At 42.3% G+C, this 21,603-nt stretch overlaps 1 protein-coding gene across 1 annotated transcript in view; it reads left to right on the top strand.

Moving 5' to 3' along the window:
* afg3l2 (AFG3-like AAA ATPase 2) overlaps positions 1 to 21,603 on the top strand; it is an 85,143-nt gene that overhangs the window by 17,606 nt on the left and 45,934 nt on the right. The window contains exons 5-8 of the mRNA XM_078541062.1: positions 4,564 to 4,716; positions 6,636 to 6,710; positions 11,999 to 12,120; positions 17,604 to 17,877. Of these exons, the coding sequence (XP_078397188.1) occupies positions 4,564 to 4,716; positions 6,636 to 6,710; positions 11,999 to 12,120; positions 17,604 to 17,877 (624 nt within the window). The remainder of the gene's footprint in view (positions 1 to 4,563; positions 4,717 to 6,635; positions 6,711 to 11,998; positions 12,121 to 17,603; positions 17,878 to 21,603) is intronic.

The raw sequence follows: 21,603 nt of genomic DNA, 5'->3' as shown, positions 1-21,603 counted from the left end.
AAGCTACAACACGGGCCTACTTGAATACCAAACAGCATAAGCAGCAAGTGATAGACAGAGCTAAGCGATCCCACAACCAAAGGATCAGATCTAAGCTCTGCAGTCCTGCCACATCCAGTTGTGAATGGTGGTGGACAATTAAACAACTCACTGGAGGAGGAGGCTCCACAGATATCCTCATCCTCAATGAAGGAGGAACCAGCACAGCAGTGCAAAAGATAAGGCTGAAGCATTTGCAACAATCTTCAGCCAGAAGTACCGAGTGGATGATCCATCTCGGCCTCCTCTGGAGCCCCCCAGCATCAGATGCCAGTTTCCAGCCAATTTGATTCACTCCACGTGATATCAAGAAACAGCTGAAGGCACTGGTTACTGCAAAGACTATGGGGCCTGACAATATTCCGGCAATAGCACTGAAGACTTGCGCTCCAGAACTTGCCGTGCCCCTAGCCAAGCTGTTCCAGCACAGCTACAACACTGGCATCTACCCAGCTATGTGGAAAATTACCCAGGTATGTGCTGTATACAAAAAGCAGGACAAATCCAACCCGGCCAATTATCACCCCATCAGCCTACTCTCGATCATTAGTAAAGTAATGGAAGGGGTCATCAACAGTGCTGTCAAGCAGCACGTGCTTAGCAATAACTGACTCACTGATGCCAAGTTTGGGTTCCGCCAGGGCCACTCAGTTCCTGACCTCATTACAGCCTTGCTTCAAACATGGACAAAAGAGCTGAACTCCCGAGGTGAGGTGAGAGTGACTGCCCTTGACATCAAGGCTGCATTTGACCGATTGTGGCATCAAGGAACCCTAGTAAAACTCGAGTCAATGGGGATCGGGGGAAAACTCTTCGCTGGTTGGAGTCATACCTAGCATAAAGGAAGAATGGTTGTGGTTGTTGGAGGTCAGTCATTTCAGCTCCAGGACATCACTGCATGAGTTCCTCAGGGTAGTGTCCTAGGCCCATCAGCTGCTTCATCAATGACCTTCCTTCCATCATAACGTCAGAAGTAGGGATGTTCACTGATGATTGCACAATGTTCAGCACAATTCGCGATTCTTCAGAAACTGAAGCAGCCCATGCCCAACTGCGTCAAGACCTGGACAATATCCAGGCTTGGGCTGACAAGTGGCAAGTAACATTCGTGCCACACAAGTGTCAGGCAATGACCATCTCCAACAAGAGAGAATCCAACCTTGATGTTCAGTGGCATTATTATCATTGAATCCCCCTGGGAGTTACCATTGACCAGAAACTGATCTGGACTAGCCATATAAATACTGTGATTACAAGAGCTGGTCAGAGGCTAGGAATCGTGTGACGAGTAACTGACCATTTTATTCATTCATGCGATGTGGGCATCGTTGGCTAGGCCAACATTTATTGCCCATCCCTAATTGCTCTTGTTCAGAAGGCATTTTTAAGAGCCAACCACATTGCTGTGGATCTGGAGTCACATGTGGGCCAGATTCCCTTCCCTAAAGGGCATTAGTGAACCAGATGGGTTTTTACGACTATCGACAATGGTATCATTAAACTTCTAATTCCAGATATTTATCGAATTCAAATTCCACCATCTGCCAGGTCCCCAGAGCATTACCCTGGGTCTCTGAATTACTAGTCCAGCGACAATACCACTACGCCATCATCTCCCCAAAGCCTGTCCACCATCTACGAGGCACAAGTCAGGAGTGTGATGGAATACTCCCTCCCCACTTGCCTGGATGAGTGCAGCTCCCACAACACTGAAGAAGCTGAACACCATCCAGGACAAAGCAGCCCGCTTGATTGGCACCACATCCACAAACATTCACTCCCTCCACCACTGACGTACAGTAGCAGTAGTGTGTACCATCTCCAAGATGCATGACGGGAATTCACCAAGGCTCCTTTGACAGCACCTTCCAAACTCACGACCGCTACCACCTAGAAGGACAAGGGCAGCAGATAGATGGGAACACTACCACCTGGAGGCTCCCCTTCAAGTAACTCACCATTCTGACTTGGAAATATATCGCTGTTCCTTCACTGTCGATGAGTCAAAATCCTGGAACTCCCTTCCTAACAGCTCTGTGCATGTACCTACACCACATGGACTGCAGCGGTTCAAGAAGGCAGCTCGTCACCACCTTCTCGAGGACAACTAGGGATGGCCAATAAATGCTGGCTCAGCTAGCGATGCCCACATCTCGTGAATGAATTAAAAAAAATCACAATACAATCAGGCAGAGTCAACCTGGTTTCGTAAAAAGGAAATTGTGTTTCACAAATTTATTTAGATTTCTTTGAGGATGTAACAGGAGGGGTGGACAAAGGGGTGCCAGTAGATGTACCTGGGATGGTAGGATTGTCTTATGAGGAGAGATTGGACCGACTAGGCCTGTATTCACTGGAGTTTAGAAGAATGAAAGGAGATCTCATTGAAACATATAAAATTCTGGATGGATTGGATGCAGAGATGATATTTGCTCTGGCTGGGGGATCTAGAACAAGGGTTCACAGTCTCAGGATACAGGTAGACCATTTAGGACTGAGATGAGGAGAAACTTCTTTGCTCAGAGGGCGGTGAACCTATGGAATTCTCTACCACAGAGGGCTGTGGAGGCCAAGTCACTGAATATTATTAAGAAGGAAATAGATTTCTGAACTCAAAAGGCAGCAAGGGGTATTGGGAGAGTGCAGGAGTATGGCACTGAGAGAGAGAATCAGCCATGATCATATTGAATGGCGGAGTAGGCTCGAAGGGCTGAATGACCTACTCCTATTTTGCATGTTTTTACGTAGTGTATTTTGATTTCCAAAAGGCATTCAATAAGGTGGGTACATAAAAGGTTCCTACACAAGGTAAGAACATATGGTGTTGGGGGATATATTAGCGTTAACGTGGATAGAGTATTGACTAACTAACAGAAAACAGAAGAGTTTGGATAAATGGATCATTTTCAAGTTGACAAGCTGTAACAAGTAAAGTACTGTAGGGACATGTGCTGGCGCTTCAATATTTACAATCTATGTCAATGACTTGGATGAAAGGACCAATTGTATTGTAGCCAAATTTGCTGATGACACAAAGAAAGGCTGGAAAACATTGTGCAGAGGATGCAGAGTCTGCAGAGGGATATAGATAGGTTAAGTGAGTGGGCAAAAATGTGGCAGTTGGAGTACAGTGTGGGAAAATCAGAGGTTGTCCACTTTGACAGGAAGAATAGAAAAGCAGAATATAATTAAAGGGAGAGAGATTGCAAACTGCTGCAGTGCAGAGGAATCTGGATATCCTTGTACATGAATCACAAAAAGTCAGCATGCAGATACAACAAGTAATTAGGAAGGCAAATAGTATGTTTGCCTTTATTGCAAGGGGAATGGAGCATAAAAGTAGGGAAATCTTGCTACAGCTGTCCAGGGCATTGATGAAACCACACCTGGAGTGCTCTGTACAAATTAGGTCTCCTTATGTAAGGAGTGATATACTTGCATTGGAAGAAGCTTAAAGATGGTTCACTAGGCTGATTGCTGGGATGAAGGGGTTTTATGAAGAAATGTTGAGTAGGTTGGTCCTATGCTCATTGGAGTTCAGAAGAATGAGAAGTGATTTTTTAAAAAACATATATGGTTCTGAGGGGACTTGACAGGATAGACGCTGAGTAGATGTTTCCCTCCGTGGGGTAACCTAGAACTAGGAGGCGCAATTTCAAAATAGGGGTCTCCCATTTAAGACTGAGATGAGGAATTTCTTCTGAGAGTTGTTGGTCTTTGGATTTCTATTCCCCAGAGAGCACTGGAGGCTAGGTCATTGAATCTATTCGAGGCTAAGTTAGACAGATTTTTGATCTACAATGGAGTTGCTGGGGGGCCCCACCCCCAGGGTGTGGTGGGTCAGTTGGGAGGCAACAAAGTGGAGTTAAGGCCACAATCAGATTTTTATTGAATGGCGGAGCAGGCTCAAGGGGCCGAATTGCCTACTTTTTTATTCACTCATGGGAATTAGGTGTTGCTGGTCAGGCCAGCATTTATTGCCCATTCCTAATTACCCTTGAGAAGGTAGCGGTGAGCTGCCTTCTTGAACTGCTGCAGTCCATGTGGTATAGGTAAACCCACAGTGCTGTTGTGGAGAGAGTTTCAGGATTTTAACTTCTGCCCCTATTTCTTATGATCACAGAATTGTTACGGTGCAAAAGGAGACCATTTGGCCCATCGTGTCTGTACCGGCTCTCTGAATGAGCATTATGTCTCCGTGCCACTCTCCTGTCTTTTCCCTGTAACCCTGCAGATTGTTTCTATTTAAATAATCATCTAATGGCCTCTTGAACGCCTCAATTGAAGCTGTCTCCACCACCCAGGCAGAGAAAAATTTTCTTTTATCTCACATCGCATTTGTTCCCTTTGCAAATCACTTTAATTCTGTGCCCTCTCACTCAGAGGGCACAGTTGGTTTAAAGTTCTGCATTTCAGTAAAGCAGATATTGATTACATATAAATTCTTCATTTGATGTATATTTTGAATGTTGTCCTTCACTTACATCATATACTGTTTAAGATCCCTTTATTTTTACTTTCCAGGGTGATATTCCATGGGACGATAAAGAATTTCGATTTTACTTTATAGGAGGTGCTGCATTTTGGGCAACTGTTGCTTATTACATTTTCTTCAGGAATATTGGCAGAGAAGTTACTTGGAAGGACTTTGTCAATAATTACCTTTCTAAAGGAATTGTAAGTGATAAAATATTTTGTATACCTAATTATTGCAAAATGGACTGTTATTTCAGATGGAGAATGGAACTTTGATATGTAAAATGTACACATGCAATTCAGATTATTTTCTTCTATCAAATACAGTCTACAATTATACATTCAAATGGAATTATTTTTAATCTGAAATTCTACTTTCTAATATTCAGCGACGTGAATATAGAGGCAACATGATCAAGGGCACTGGTTCATGGTCTCTGAATAATTCAAAACCTATCTTTATTACATGGATTTCCAGGAGTTTTACTTTCAGTTTAGGGTTCAAGGTTCTTTCAATAAAGTTAAAACTTGTCATGGAGATTGTTTCTCATTGTAACACTTTTAAAACATTGACAAATACTTCATGGTCACTAGAAACAATTTCAACATTCATGTATTTTTAATAAGTGTAATTTTTTGGCAACAACTACAAAATCCCTATGAGCCTTAAAAGTACAGCAATTTTCACCTTTCTCAACTCACTACTATAAAATAACTGCTACTGAGCACACCTATTTCACTTGGCTGTCTCGTATCTGATTCTCTTTTATTGTTTCTTTTTATCTTTAGTTTTTGTTTAAGAAGAACTTAGCTTTTTGAGTGACTTTCGTTTGTGAAATGTACCTATGGATTTGATTAATTTATTTTGATGGCCTTTAATCCAGTTTGGTTTGATCTGGCTACTTCTGATAGCTGTACGTCCCTCTCTCAAACTGACCTGATTTGGTTCTTGTGGCTTGCTGTACCATTTTTTTAACCAAACAGATAAATTGATACCTGACAACCTCCATTCCTAGTGGGGGAAAATAAACAGATTTGTTAAATGCTGACATATGGGTAGAAATTCTAACGGCTGCTTGATGCACTGATTTGCATACACTGAGGCACCTCTTTTGCATTGAAATCTGGCATTTCTTTTTCTAAATTGGAACAGTGTACATGTTAAGCTTACACTAGCCAGCTAGTATTTGATTCAAAAACTTGCTCTGCTTACCAACGTTTTAACTAGTTGACCCATTGAATCCTATTCCCGTGTTCAGCACAACCAGAAAAAATTAGCTTGGCTCTACAGGGCAGTTTGAATTCTATTTTAAGTACGAGTTCTACGTGTTTAAAGTGCCAGTGAGTGCAGTGCTTGTTGAAGGTTTCGTAAACAGATGTTTTGAAAATAAGCATTACTAAGTAAGAAATCCATTCATTGGAATAGTTCCCTAATTTGGAATCTTTCTTGTTTGGATGTCTGAAAGTGTTTCCTGTCGGTGTTCTTCAGGCAGACAGTAAACCAAGCTGTAGGGTGTACTTTTCAGATCTCCAGGTATCAAATGATCTTGTGACATCAGAATGCTCTACAACCAGTTTCACATGTAGGTGTATTCAGTGTTGTGATAGTAAGCAGACATTTTCTTAGGAGGATTTCATTGCAGCAATGTTGACTGGCAGTAATTTCAATTTCAGTAACTCCCAAAATAAGGAAAATTTGGGGAGGGTGGAGGTCGGATTCCCACACAGGGCTGGAACCAAAATCATGTGGAGGAAGGCAGAAGTTGCTGAGGAATGTGGGAAGCAAGATGTTGGGCACAAAATTATTCATGCAGTTACATCATGAACTTTTTTGTGGAATCTTTTTTAAAAATTAAAGAATGTTTGTTTTTGGTTAATGGTTTTTCTTCAATAAAAGTTGGGTAACTGGGCTATTCAGAATCTAGATAGATTGAAAAAAATTGCTTATTTTACTGTCATTGTAAATCTCCCTACTTTCAGTTTAAGGTCTAATAAATGGGTTTGTGAAAGACACATTCCTTGGGTTTCTTGGGAGTGCAAAGATGAAGGGTAATTTGAAGGTAATTAGATTGGTGAGGTTTTTTAATAACTAACCATATTTTCTGTTTTGTTGTTGCTAGGTGGACAGATTGGAAGTAGTAAACAAGCGTTACGTTAGAGTAGTTTTTGCTCCTGAAAAGTTAGCTGTGGATGGGGTAAGTTGGTCAAATACATTTCCAAAATTCCACATGGAGCATTGTTATGATTTGTTATATGCACTATATAAACAATAACTTGCATTCATAGAGAGCCTTTACCATCATAATACATTTGAAGTCACTTCCCTAGACAAAGTTTAATTTGTTAACATAAATCATGAACAACAGTGGATCCAGCAGGGATCCACTCCATTTCCCACCTCTGCCACTCTGAATAGCTACTCTTGTCACTACCCTGTTTTCTGTCATGCAGGTAGCTTGCTATCCATTCTTCTACCCGTCCCCTGACTCCTTTTGAATTGACCTTGCATGTTAGTCCATTATGTAATGCTTTACTGAAGGCCTTTGGGAATCCTGGGTATATTATATCTACTGCATAACCCTTGTCTATTTTATTTGATCATGAGATGAGGGCACCACTGGGAAGGGCAGCTTTTGTTGTCAATTCCTAATTCTGCTTGAGAAGATGGTGGTGAGCTGCCTTCTTGAACACCATCTACAAGATGCACTGCAAGAACTGATCAAATCTCCGTAGGCAGCACCTTCCAAACCCTAGACCACTATCACCTAGAAGGACAACGGCAGCAGACAGATGGGAACGCCACCACCTGGAAGTTCCCCTCCAAGTCACTTATCATCCTGACTTGGAAATATATTGCCTGGAACTCCCTTACAGCACTGTAGGTTACCTGCACCACAAGAACTGCAACAGTTTAAGAAGGCAGCTCACCACCACCTTCTCAAGGGCAATTAAGGATGTGCAATAAATGCTGGCCTAGTCAGTGACGCCCATATCCCATGGACGACAAAAAAAAAGATTTATTGAATTCCTTCCTAACCTGCAATGGTGGGAATTTAACTTATGACTATTGGATTGCTAGTTCAGTACTATAACCAGTACACTAGCATAGCTGAGGTAATGGCCCACATTTTGCAGTAGTAATGATTGCAAAGTGGCAGAAACTTCTGGAGGCCACACATGCACAGTTAAACATGGAAACCCAGAAGTTGCCATCATTGGTTCTATACTTCTCCTCGGGTAGCATCATTGAAATCCACACCGACTGTCATCGTTTGGAAAACACTGAACTGATGAGAACATGATGTTTTATGCTAACTGTCCCACTGTAAAATCTCTTGAAAAAGTTGCACCGTATATATTATATATTTGTGGAATGTCAAATTTCTTCATTAAGATATTAAAAAACCCCCACATTGACATTAAAAAAACCCCCACGTTTGATAGTTCAGATTCTATCTTAATCCCATTTGTATGCACCAATTTCATTCTTTGTAAAATGAAATTAAAAAGTGACGGATAATCATTGCATTTTTTTTCTTGCTATCTGTGAGAATACTTCAAAGTATTATGATATGGCAGGTGGTAACTGCCAGGCTGACCAAATCCCAAAGGGAAACTTGGCCAAGCTATCACAACGATTTTGCAATTTGTATGAGAAGGTACGTGCACTGAGATCAGAAGTAAAGATTTCACTACCACTTTTGGAGATTTTAAACATTAAATTAAAACATTTATTAACAAAAGAAAAGAAAACTTAAACACACAAGATTACGGTTAAACAATTAAATTTAATCATACAACATTTCTCAAAAGATTTCTACTTAACTAGACTCCCAAATAAACACCCTTTTCCAGGCAACAGTCCAAATAGATTCTTAATCTATAAAACATCAATAAAATTACCACAAGGCACGCACTGTTGCTATAAGGGAGGTATTTCACAGCTTCTCTCTTCCTCTCACTCAACACTGGAAATCCAAGGCTTTTATCAAAACCTTGATTTCTGCAACAAGCAAGCGCTTCTCTGGGGTGGCTAGAGGCTGTTTCTTCACAAGTCTGTCGTCACACAGTCCAACTTTCAAGATCTCACATGGCCACAGACCATACAGCTTTCAATCTTTTCTTAAATATATTTTCTCCCTTTTGAGCTTCAGAGACCAGTGTTTTAAACTTCCTTTGAAACTCAAACTCTTCCAAATAAACAACCTTTCATGTTCCCATTTTGCCTTTGCTTTTGGGTCAATAAACCATGATATCCGCACTGCTTGTTTACCTATGAACTCCTGCAAGATGCAACCATTTTCCTTGTCATCTTCTAATTCTCCTTTGAAATTCAAACAACCTCTTAATTTATCTGCAAATGCAAATGTTGGCTCATCCATTTCCATTTCAAAGTGCCTACTTACACCTGAGATAAAAACAAAAATATAAAAACAAAAAACTGCAGATGCTGGAAATCCAAAACAAAAACAGCAATACCTGGAAAAACTCAGCAAGTCTGGCAGCATCGGCGGAGAAGAGCAAAGTTGACGTTTCGAGTCCTCATGACCCTTCAACAGAACTAAGTAAAAATAGAAGAGGGGTGAAATATAAGCTGGTTTAAGTGGGGTGGGGGGGGTTGTTGGGACAAGCAAGCAGTGATAGGCGGAGATAACCAAAAGATGTCACAGACAAAAGAACAAAGAGGTGTTGAAGGTGGTGATATTATCTAAAAGAATGTGCTAATTAAGAGTGGATAGCAGGACAAGCAAGGTACAGATAGCTCTAGTGGGGGTGGGGTGAAATAAGACTAAAAGGGCATAAAAGGTATAGATAAATGATCGGTGGAATACGTTAAAAATAATGGAAATAGGTGGGAAAAGATGATGGAGGTGTGGACCAGGGTGCCACAGTGTCACGCATTCGCCCTCATGACTTCTCCTCCCTCCCAGAAACATGATAGGGTCCCCCTTGTCCTCACTTATCACCCCACCAGCCTCCGCATTCAAAGGATCATCCTCCGCCGTTTCCGCCAACTCCAGCATGATGCCACCACGAAACACATCTTCCGTTCACCCCCCCCGCCCCCCCCTCCCCCGGCGGCATTCCATAGGGATCGTTCCCTCCGTGACACCCTGGTCCACTCCTCCATCACCCCCTACTCCTCAACCCCCTCCTACGGCACCTCCCCATGCAAACGCAGAATATGCAACACCTGCCCCTTCACTTCCTCTCTCCTCACCGTCCAAGGGCCCAAACACTCCTTTCAAGTGAAGCAGCATTTCACTTGCATTTCCCCCAACTTAGTCTACTGCATTCATTGCTCCCAATGCGGTTTCCTCTACATTGGAGAGACCAAACGCAGATTGGGTGACCGCTTTGCAGAACACCTTCGGTCTGTCCGCAAGCATCACCCAGACCTCCCTGTCGCTTGCCATTTCAACACACCACCCTGCTCTCTTGCCCACATGTCTGTCCTTGGCTTGCTGCATTGTTCCAGTGAAGCTCAACGCAAACTGGAGGAACAGCACCTCATCTTCCGACTAGGCACTTTACAGCCTTCCGGACTGAATATTGAGTTCAACAACTTCAGGTCATGAACTCCCTCCTCCATCCCCTTTCCGTTTCTTCCCCCTCCTTTTTTTTTTCCAATAATTTATATAGATTTTTCTTTTCCCACCTATTTCCATTATTTTTATACCTTTTATGCCCTTTTAGTCTTATTTCACCCCACCCCCCACTAGAGCTATCTGTACCTTGCTTGGCCTGCTATCCACTCTTAATTAGCACATTCTTTTAGATAATATCACCACCTTCAACACCTCTTTGTTCTTTTGTCTGTGACATCTTTTGGTTATCTCCGCCTATCACTGCTTGCTTGTCCCAACAACCACCACCCCCCACCTTAAACCAGGTTATATTTCACCCCTCTCCTATTTTTACTTGGTTCTGTTGAAGGGTCATGAGGACTCGAAATGTCAACTTTGCTCTTCTCCGCTGATGCTGCCAGACCTGCTGAGTTTTTCCAGGTATTTCTGTTTTTGTTTTGCCTATTTACACCTAACTCCTTTGATGATTCAAACCTTGCAGTCTGATTGTCTTCAGTTTAATTAAATTAGTTACGCACACAATTCACACATACACATAGTCCCCATAAGCCTGCTTCGTATCCCACAATAATATTTTAAAAAATGACATTTCCTTTACAAAGATGATTAGTTGCATACCCTAGTGGTTCACATCACTATTGCTGGAGACCCCCTTGACTTGCTGCCAGATTCAAACTAATGTTGGGAAAGGGGAAACCTATAGAGGCTGCTAGATCTAAAGTGAGTCCTACAGCTCTCTTTGAGGTCAGCAATTTGCACCATTGCTTTACCACTGACCATAAAACCTGAACCATTCTGTCTTAATCTCTGAAGTAAAATCTAAATACAGTTCTGATGTATTCCAAAAGAGATTACAGTTCTATTCTCATCCTTGATAGTTATTCATAGTGATGGCTTAACTTGGAATCCTATGGTACATGATTAGACTTGGCCTTTTAATCACAGAACTCTGTCTTGCAGACATCACTTGAGTTGTACTTTACTTTTTTCTGTAGTTTTTAAGAAAATAATTACTTTGTGAGTATTCTATTATGATTTAAGATTTTGCCAGATATTTCTTTTGTGCTCTGTACCAATGGCCATTCCTGTATGAGAGGCCTTATACCCTGTGAAGCAAAGTGTGACTAACATGCAACATTTCTAATATAGTATTACCCAGGTGTAGAATAAAAAGCCTTGTTAAAAATATGTTAAAACTAAAACCATATTCTGTTAGTCTTTGGAAAAATAAACACCCTATTGCCTTGGGCTATTGACTATCAAATGAGTCACAGGTAAGTGTTTACTTGGCTTAGTGATAGCTCTCACTTCTGGGTCAGAAGTTGTGAATTCAAGAGGACAAGTACAGATTATCTAGGCTGACACGTCAGTGCAGTTTTGAAGGAGTGGCACATCATCAAAATTGCCATCAATTGGTTGAGAATATAAACTGGTTCAATGGCAGTATTCAAAGAAGAGCAGTGGATATCTGATGGTGTCCTTGCCAACCATTATCCCTCAGCCAGCACTACCAAAGCAGATTAACAGGTCATATATCTCTTCACTGTGTGCTACAATCAAATTGACCACTACGTGTGTCTACATAACAACAGTGGCTACACTTCAAAAGTAATTCATTGGCTGTAAATTACTTTGGAATGAACTGAGGATGTAAAAGACGCTATATAATTGCAAATTCTTGTTCGCAATTAAAGTTGTGCAGTAGTTGTTGTGATATTATGCCTCCAAGCTTCTCTGAAAAAAAATAATTGAAATGCTTTCTATTTTTAAGCAAACCAGTCTTAATTGTTAGACAACAAACCAATTAGGGTGTGGCATACACTTTTAGTGAGAATATGATCAGTTTCATACTTTAATTGCTCATGCTTTAATCTGTTTCCTTACATTTGCAACAGTATGTATGGTTTAACATCGGTAGTGTGGACACCTTTGAGCGGAATCTGGAGACGGCGCAGCTGGAACAGGGCATAGAAAGTGAAAATAGGATACCAGTTGTATATTCAACAGAGAGCGATGGGTAAGGAAAGAGCATGTTAATTATGCTTAATTGCTTTATTCGTAATTTCTTTTTGTACATAATCATTTTGTGCAACAAAAGTAAAAATATAAATTGAGAACGAAATAAAATTCTGTACTTCCTTAGTGTGGAAAAGTTGACAGTACAGAAGAAGGAAATGGGTAAAGCTCACTGATGACTCAGGCCACTCAGAGGATGCACCGTCACATCATGCCCCCCGCACCCTTCACCAGCGCAGACAGTCACCTAAGTGCGAAAGCATTTGAGATTAGGCTCAGGGTTACAACCACGGACATGTTGCAACCTGACGGAGGATTTGACAACCAAAGCCCCTGACTGTTGGAGACTAGACCCATCCTGATGACAGGCCCTGGGAATGTCTGCAAGAAACTTGCTGGAGATGCAGAGATATGTAGGGGATCGTCAGACAGAGATGCCAGAGGCTATGCTCTGCCTGGAGTGAACGGTGGAGGAGCCCATCCAAACCACAGTCCTGTCATATCTCTGGCATGTGAGTGCAGGACTTCCTCTATGGATAGGTTGGTGACCACCATGGAGCCATGGAGAGCTAGGTCCAGCAGGACACTTGGTGGCTGCCAAATATGTGCTCGGACCCATCGCTCTGGCTCTATATATTGCTGGCTAGGTGAGTGGAGCACCTTGATTGCCCCCTCCAGCTACCCACTTCCCCTCCTGGGGTCAGGGAGTGGGAGCACTCACAAGCTGCCTCAGGACCATCATCTCAGGACGCTTCAAGGGCAAGCTGCCACTCCTCCTCCCCTCTACCTGTGATCCCAGTGCCTCCACTAGGTGAGGCCAAGGAGCCTCATCTATTTAGGAGACCCTCAGGTGGCTGGAGCTCTCTAGGCCTCGGACCACCAAAGGACGCCCACCAAGGTCATCTTGGGCAATGGGGCATAGCACTCAGCAGAGTGTCTCCACCTCAGCTTCAGATGTTGAAGTCGTACCTAGGTGTGGTGTTATAAAATGTAAGCAAAGGTGATACAGGTGCCCAATCATTCTATACATTGTAAATTTATGTATGAATATAGTTTGAATCACTTTATTCATGTATGTTGAATGGTCATGTAATGGGGTGTTTTGCAACCAGACGGGAGCTTTTAAGGGCTTGGCACTTCACTGACAATCAATGATGGCTGATTATGGGCACACCATTTATTGTGGTACCTCAGAAGTAGTGGCATGTCTGAGCTTCTTGACATATGTATGCCATCAGTTGTCCCTTGCATCTGGGGAAATCCAGCTATGGAGCCAAATCCAGGTTACTCTGCCTGTGGTATATTCGGTTATGTGCAATTACTCAGGATTGTGCTGGCCCCACGTTGCCATCATCCTGAGCTGCCGCATTTCATTGACGTTCTGGCTGTTGATGTGCCATCATCTGCTGGTTCCTCTCCTGCTGCACCAGAGCCTCCAAAATCACTGGGTGCACAAGATCCATCTTGTCTACCTGAGGTGAACTACGGACACAGGCAGGTAACGATCTGGTCAGCAATGTCTATATGGCCCTCCTCCCTAATCTGAGCACTTCTGACCAATGGGAAGTGTGCCGTTTTGAATCATGAAACAATCATCAATTGTTTTAAAAACCCATCTGTTCACTAATGTCCTTTAGGGAAGAAAATCTGCCGTCCTTACCTGCTTTGGCTAGTAGGGTGGATAAAGGGAAACCAGTAGATGTAATAAACCTGGATTTCCTAAAGACATTCAATAAGCTGTTGTACAAAAGGTTAATAGGCAAGGTAAGGGCACATGGAGTCATGGGTAATATATTAGCATGGATAGAGGATTAGTTAACGGATAGAAAATAGAGTAAACATAAATGGGGCTTTTACAAGTTGATAGGCAGTGCATGGTGAGTGCTGCAAGGATCAGAGAGTAATATATTCAAGTTTACCGATGATACCAAGCTAGGTGGAAATGTAAGCTGTGAAGAGGGCACAGAGAGGCTGCAAAGAGATACAGACAGGATAGGTGAGTGGGCAACAAGATGTCAGATGGCATATAATTTAGGAAGAATGAAGTTATTCGCTTTGGTCGAAATAATAAAAAAGAATATTTTTTTAAAAGTTGAGAAACTTGTAAATGTTGCTTTTCAAAGAGACTTGGGTGTGCTTGTACAAGGAATGCAGAAAGTTAGGATGCAGGTACAGCGAGCAATTAGGAAGGCAAATAGCATGTTGGCCTTTATTGCAAAGGGGTTGGAGTACAAGATTAACGAAGTCTTGCTACAGTTGTACAGGTTTTTGGTGAGACCGCAACCTGGAGTAGCGTGCAGTTTTGGTCTCCTAAAGGATGTACTTGCATTGGAGGCGATACAACAAAAGTTCACTAAGTTAGTCCCTGGGATGCGGGAGTTGGCCTATGATGAGAGGCTGAGTAAATTGATTCTATATTCTCTGGAGTTCAGAAGAATGAGAGGCAAACTCAGTGAAACCTTGGAAATTCTGAAGGGGCTTGATAAGGTGACATTGAAAGATTATTTCCACTGGTCGGGATGTCTAAAACAAGGGGGCAGAGTCTCAGGATAAGGGGCCATTCATTTAGGGCTGAGATGAGAAGAAATTACTCACTCAGAGGGCTGCAAAACTCTGGAATACTCTACCTGAGAGGGTTGTGAATGCTTCATTGTTGAATACACTGGAATAGACAGATTTTTGGGGTCTCGGAATTAAGGGATAAGGGGAGTGGGTGGGAAAATGGAGTTTGAGCTCAAGGTCAGCCATGGTTGTATTGAATGGCTGTGATGGGCTGTGTGGTCTACTGCTGCTCCTATTTCTTATGTTCTTGTGGCCTACATGTGACTCCAGACCACAGTAATGTGGTTGACTCTTAACTGCTCTCTACAATGGCTTAGCAAGCAACTCGGCTCAAGGGCAATTAAGATGAGCAACAAACTCTGGTCTTGCCAGTAACGCTCATATCCCATGAAAGAATTTTTAAAAAATGACCCTGGAGTTGTACCCTCCCTTAGTCACCTTTGAAACTCCCTCCATCATCCATAATCCTTATTCCATCACCATTTCCCTGGTGACCCTGGACCCACCCACCATCACTCTTGATCAACTGTCTGTCATCTTAGAGCTGTCCCCAGCATCCTCGAACCTTGTCCTTGACCCACCTCCATTACTCTGAACTCTCCCAACCGCACCATTGATCTGCCCTCTATCACCCTGATTTCTCCTCCATCACGCTTCAGCTCCCATCGATAGAGATTGATCTTCCAGCTGTCACGCAGCTCCCTCCATCAGTTTCCCCCAAGACCCTCCTTAAACCCACCACAAACCCCTGTCCCGCCCTTGGGCAGCCATACCCTGACTTCCCTGAACAGCCATCACCCTCCAATCCATGGACACCTGTGCCCCAATTTCCCTGGATAGCCATCACCTGAGCTCAATGCAACTGCTCAGCCTCCTCTTCCCCCATCTAAAACAGTTCCCCATAAAAGAATTCAATCCAAATCTATCACAAAGACTACCTTGCCTGCTGCATGCCACCTTGAGCCATTCATAAACCTGAAGACATGTGCTTCTCGTTTGCTGCTGACTTAATTACAAAAGTACCATTAAATCTGGCAGCCTTTTGTTTTCATGAGTATGCACGACCTGCTAATGCGTTAAAAATAGGTTCTTGTTTTGGAAGCCTCGCTCCATCTTTAATCTGCTGCCAACTTAATTACCAACTTTCAGCCCACCATCGGAAAGCTGACATCTTGCTTTCCACACAATTAGATTTCACCCTAGGTGGCAATGTTGTGAAAAAATTACCTAAATGGAGTATATTTTCCCTTTTAATTTCCCTGGCCCTCATCATAAGTCTAGAATAAATCTCAACTTTTTTGTTTATTCTTGGGATGGAGATGTTGGCTGCAAGGTTTGCGTTTACTGACCAACTCTAATTGCCCTGATAAGGTGATGGCAGGGCTTGTTCTTGAAGCTGTTTGATGCAACTTTGTGGCTCGCTAGGTCATGTCAGATGGCAGCTAAGAGTCAACCATGCTGATGTGGGACTGGAGTTACATATAGGTTGCCCTGGATATGGCCAGCACATTTCCTTTCATAAAGTATGTTGGTAAAACCTGTTGAACTTTGCCAACAATCTGATGGCCATTTTTACTAGGAGCAGCTTTTTATTTCCAGATTTTAAAAAAAAACGGAATTCAAGTTCTCAAACTGCTGTGGTGAGATTTGAAGTAACATTCTTTGGATTGCCAGTCCAGTAACAAAGCCATTGCACTCTCAGCCTTTCATCCATGTTGCCACCTTGCACTGATATGGAGGTGTTCTGAAATTAATTTTATATTTTATCAAATTGTATATACTTTTGATTTACATTGTCAAATTGAAACTGAAAGTGCAGAGTTGCAGCAATTTTCTGGGATAACATTTCCACCATCGTTTGACCATTGTGTCTCAGGAGATGCAATTTGATTTATATGGCAAGTCTTGCATGCCTGCAAATTGGATGCCATATCCATTCATTGCAAAACATGCAGTTTCTGCTGTGTAGCCTTGTAATATTCTCCTATCCAAACTTCAGTTTCTTTTCTGGAATGGATGTCTTGCGTATGTGATAAACTAAATAAAGAAGAGTTCTTCCTAGATATTTGTTAAGTTGTAAATTATTGTATTTTCTACAGCCCACCTCTTTGGAGCCACGCTCAGCTAAAAGGGCAATTGAGGATCTGTTGCCTAGCTTTTAGCAACATTGCTCCATAACTGGTATAAGACATTCTTATGATACGTGCTCAAGATTGGGAGCTCCCTTTGGGAAATCATTGACATGAATCTGTGTCTACTGCAATGCTTCGAGCATTGACATTTCAGAACTATCTGTCAGCTTGCCAGTTATAGTCATGGGTTGAATGATGACATTTGAGTCTGGCAATCATAACTGATTAATTTTTCAGGTATATTTCTTTTTAGAAAGTATTGAATTTTCAGTATTTTGAATATTTGCATGTTCTTTGCAAATGCCAAAATTGCAAATTAATGATACTTGCACCAAAAAACTCACTTGATTTATGAAAATTGTAGACTATTGAGCATCTATTTAACTCATTGTATAAATATGTGTAAACATTTTTGTTCAAATTGTAATCCAAATAAGCTGTAGCAGTATGATTCATCCTAACGTCATATATAAATGTCCATGATGGCTGTAGCTGGAACTTGTAATCATTGGAATCTGATTCTAATGCCATGAGCACATGCCAGCAATTTGAAGCAAGGACTGTTTTATTTATAGTGATGTCTGTCAAACATTGAATCCGCTTCTTATTTGATTGCACAGATGTATTTTGTTTTGCATTGCTGATGTTCCAAAGTAATTTGTTGCAAATTTCAGAAATGCTGATTTTTTTTTCTTTTTAGGACTCCAATTTCTTGCATAAAGTCATTTTTTAAATGAATTCTCATATTTATATGTTCTCACTTTAATAGATCATTTATATTCTTCTCTAGCTCATTCCTACTGAGTATGCTTCCTACTATACTGATCATTGGGTTTCTGCTGTTTACCCTGAGAAGAGGAGCAGCAGGTGTTGGCCGATCCGGACGTGGTATGGGTGGACTGTTTAGTGTTGGTGAAACAACAGCAAAGGTTCTCAAGGATGAAATTGATGTAAAGTTCAAGGATGTGGCGGGATGTGAGGAAGCAAAGTTGGAAATAATGGAATTTGTTAATTTTCTAAAGAATCCAAATCAGTACCAAGAACTTGGAGCCAAAATTCCAAAGGTGAGTTGCCTTGTTAATCAATATCCAACTTCAAGATGATAAAGATGTGAAGCAAAGTGCTATTAACTTATTGCTATAGATTTTACTATTGTATTAGGATCCCTGTTTGTCCAAAGCTTTGAGGAAAATAAGCTAATATCCTAGTCTTTCTAAATGTGAGCAGGCAGTGTGGTATCTAAGGTTAATAGCTTTGTTCACTTGGATGCTAACTAGAAATAAAGTAATGGTAAGTGATCTGTGATGTCTCTGTGACTCCCCAACCCCACCAATCATCCTCTACAGCTTTCTGTTGAAATGCCAAATTGGACTGTACCAACAACCTTTCCTAGGAGTCTGTATTGAGTTGTTAGGATCCCTGTAGAGACTGGTTGCTTTTAAAAATATATTTAAACTTCCAGCAACCGACTGAAAGGATCACAGGACAAGATTTCAAGGTTTAAGACTTTTTTTCTCTAACAAAGAAGGGAGACGATGCTGTAGTGGCATTCTCACAGTGCTGTAGTGGCATTCTCACAGTGCTGTAGTGGCTAATGCTCTGGGAACATGGGTTCAATTCCCACCACAGCAGCTGGTGGAATTTAAATTCAGTTAATAAATCTGCAATTGAAAGCTAGTCTCAGTAATGGTGACCACTGCAACTATCATAATTTGTTATAAGAATCCATCTAGTTTACTGATGCCCTTTGGGGAAGGAAATCTGTCATCCTTACCTGGTCTGGCCTACATGTGACCACAGACCCACAGTAGTGTGGTTGACTCATAATTGCCTAGCAAGCCACTCAGCTCATAGGGCAATTAGGGATAGGCAACAAATAAAAGAATAAAGAAAGAAAAGCTAACTAAAAGCAACATTATGTAAACCCCATTTGGTAGGCTATTCATACTCTAAATCACAGAAAAGAAATTCTCCATTTAGCTTTCAACACAACTGAAAACCCCACGCCATGGATATACTTTACACTGTCCCTTAAGCGATCACTTTATTCCCCCAGAACCAGTCCAAAGTTATTCTCAGCTCCCGATGGCTTGCTTTCCTTTCCCTTCCCTGTCAGGTAACCTCTAATCCCAGAACTGACCTTTACAGTGAGGATTACACCTGTGACTCCTCCCTCTAGCCCAAGCTATGCTAATCTTCCAGCCCCCATTAAATCCTCACAAACTCACTTTCTTCAATCAGCGTGGTGCACAATAGAGTCAGCATTTTCTCTGCTGCAGGATTAGCTGCCTCTATCTCTTGCTCTCTGCATCTTGGATGGCTGTAGACCTGTCTGTTTCAGGGACATCTTGGAAAACTCCCAACCTGATACTATCATGGTTTTCTATTGACTTTTCCCTTCCCAAAGCTCATTTTCATGGCAACATGCATCATATGGACCTTGTATCCAGGTAGAAATGCTAATTAGCTACTTTCTAGACCACAAACTCCATTCTATCTTGAAATTAAATGGACAGCTTAAAGTACAACAATTGATAAAACCTGATCTAACACCTCCCTGTGAGACTTGGAGACCAAGGGCGGAATATTCCACTCCTGCCAGCGGCTGGAATCGTGGGGACAGTGACAGTTTCCTGCCATTTGTTTGGAATTTTGTTTCCCCGACTTTGATGGCAAGTTAAAGGCAGGTCGAATTTTCTGCTGATCTGTGTTGGGAACTACATTTGCATTCATATGCATCTTATGAATGCTCATTAAAGGACCAACTTGCCAGGATTATGTACCCCCTCCAAATTAAGCACCCCGCAGCGGATAATTTGGATGGCCTGTTTATAAGTGATGTGCACCTGACAAGCTTCACTTCATCAACATCTTTGAGGTATGTAGATGTTGGTTTTGCCTACCTTTTAAGAGCAGTGCTGCAGGATTTTGGTTACTTGTATCACCAGCTACGCCAAGGCTGGGCATGGGAGGCAATACCAGTGGCGAGGGAGAAGACGGAGGCAGGACTGGGGGGAGCAGTTGGTGGAGCACGGGAAGGAAGGGGGAAGACAGAGGCAGGATGGGGGATGGGGGGGGATCAAGGAGCAGAGTGGACTAGTGAAAGACTGTCCTGGGCAAGAGTTATAAGGCTGTCCATGGAGCAGTCAGAGACTGTCCTGGGGCTGAGGTCATGCTTTTGGAGCATATTCAACACTGTCCTGGGGCTGTACCAGCTATGTTAGAGGGGTCTGTGTGGCACGCATGTCTTGGTCTTGGGCGGGAGACGGCCTGTCTGGGCAGTGAAGGTAATATACCGTATGGTGTGCAGGGCATTGTCAGTGAGCCGGGAGATTAAAGAGCTGGCAGGTGGTGTGTCCCAGTTTGTGGACCAACCAAGATTCGGAGAAAATAAAGTTCGATGTCACAAGGAATCCGGTAAGTGATCGGTTAGTGAGTATTTTGCTCGTTTATCTTTCAAATACTAGTACAATTTATTGGTAACTAAGGGTTTATTCATAATGGGTAGAATTCTCCCTTCAGCAAGCAGGGGCGGGGCCCGCTCGCCAACGCATAAAATGACGTGCGGTGACATCGGCGGGTGTCCCGACATCACCACGTGTCACTTAGATTGTCAGTTTGGCAGGGGCGCAGCTGCATCGGCTGCGCACCCGCAGAACTATCAAAGGCCTAGTAAGGCCATTATTAAACTAATTAAAGTTGTTAAGAATGCTGCCCATCCAACCTTAAGGTTGGCAGGCAAAGGAAGAGCCCAGGCAGCCTTCAGAAAAAGCATGAAACCTCGTCCACGGGCAGGATGAGGTTTCATGAGGGATTTAAAATTTGTTCTACATTTTTAATAAAAGTAATTGACATGTCCCAGCTCATTGACAGTATCACAGGAGGGGACATGTCAGTAAAATTTTTCTCATCATTTATTATCTTTTTAAAAGTAACACTGATCTCCCTGAGGCAAAGTATTGCCTCAGGGAGATCTGTGTGCTTTATCACGCACATGGACGAAAGAGTGCGCTCCCGGCTCAGGGAGTGTGTCCCCCCACCGCCCGCACAGGGAGTGCATAGCGCTTCCTAGCTCACGTCACGCTGGGCAGGCCTTAATTGGCCCGCCCACGTAAAATGGCGGCACACCCCCAATCGGGAACCTGCCCACTCCCGCACAACCCCACCCGACGGGGAAAATGTTGCCCAATGCTTTTGTATGGCAGTAGTAAAGCTCATTGAGAGTAGTAAGGTTTGTTAATTAAAATAAGTAGATAAAAAATAAACAAGTAGAAAGAACTAATATTTTAAAATAAAATAATATAATTAAAATAACTGCCTAAAACACAGATCTATGTAATTAAGGAACATATAACTTTTAGTTGTAGGAGGTACTAGCATTTAATAAACACAGTAAATTGTAGTAAACATAAGAATTAATTGAAGTTACTTAAGAAAGTAATTAAATTAACTAAAAACATAAGTAACAATGGCAGGACAGGTGTTATGTTGCAGCTGTGGAATCAAGGCTGCATTTGACAGAGTGTGGCATCAAGGAGCCCAAGCAAAGCTGGAGTCAATGGGAATCAGGGGCAAAACACTCCACTGGTTGGAGTCATACCTAGCACAAAGGAAGATGGTTGTGGTTGTTGAGGTCAGTCATCTCAGCTCCAGGACATCACGGCAGGAGTTCCTCAGTTCCTTGGCCCAACCATCTTCAGCTGCTTCATCAATGACCTTCCTTCAATTATAAGGTCAGAAATGGGGATGTTCGCTGATGATTGCACAGTGTTCAGCACCATTCGTGACTC

This window comes from Cetorhinus maximus, chromosome 4 (genome assembly GCF_964194155.1).
Source record: "Cetorhinus maximus chromosome 4, sCetMax3.hap1.1, whole genome shotgun sequence".
Lineage (NCBI taxonomy): Eukaryota > Metazoa > Chordata > Chondrichthyes > Lamniformes > Cetorhinidae > Cetorhinus > Cetorhinus maximus.
Note: the sequence above shows the minus strand (reverse complement) of the source record. Positions and strands in the feature narration are given on the sequence as shown.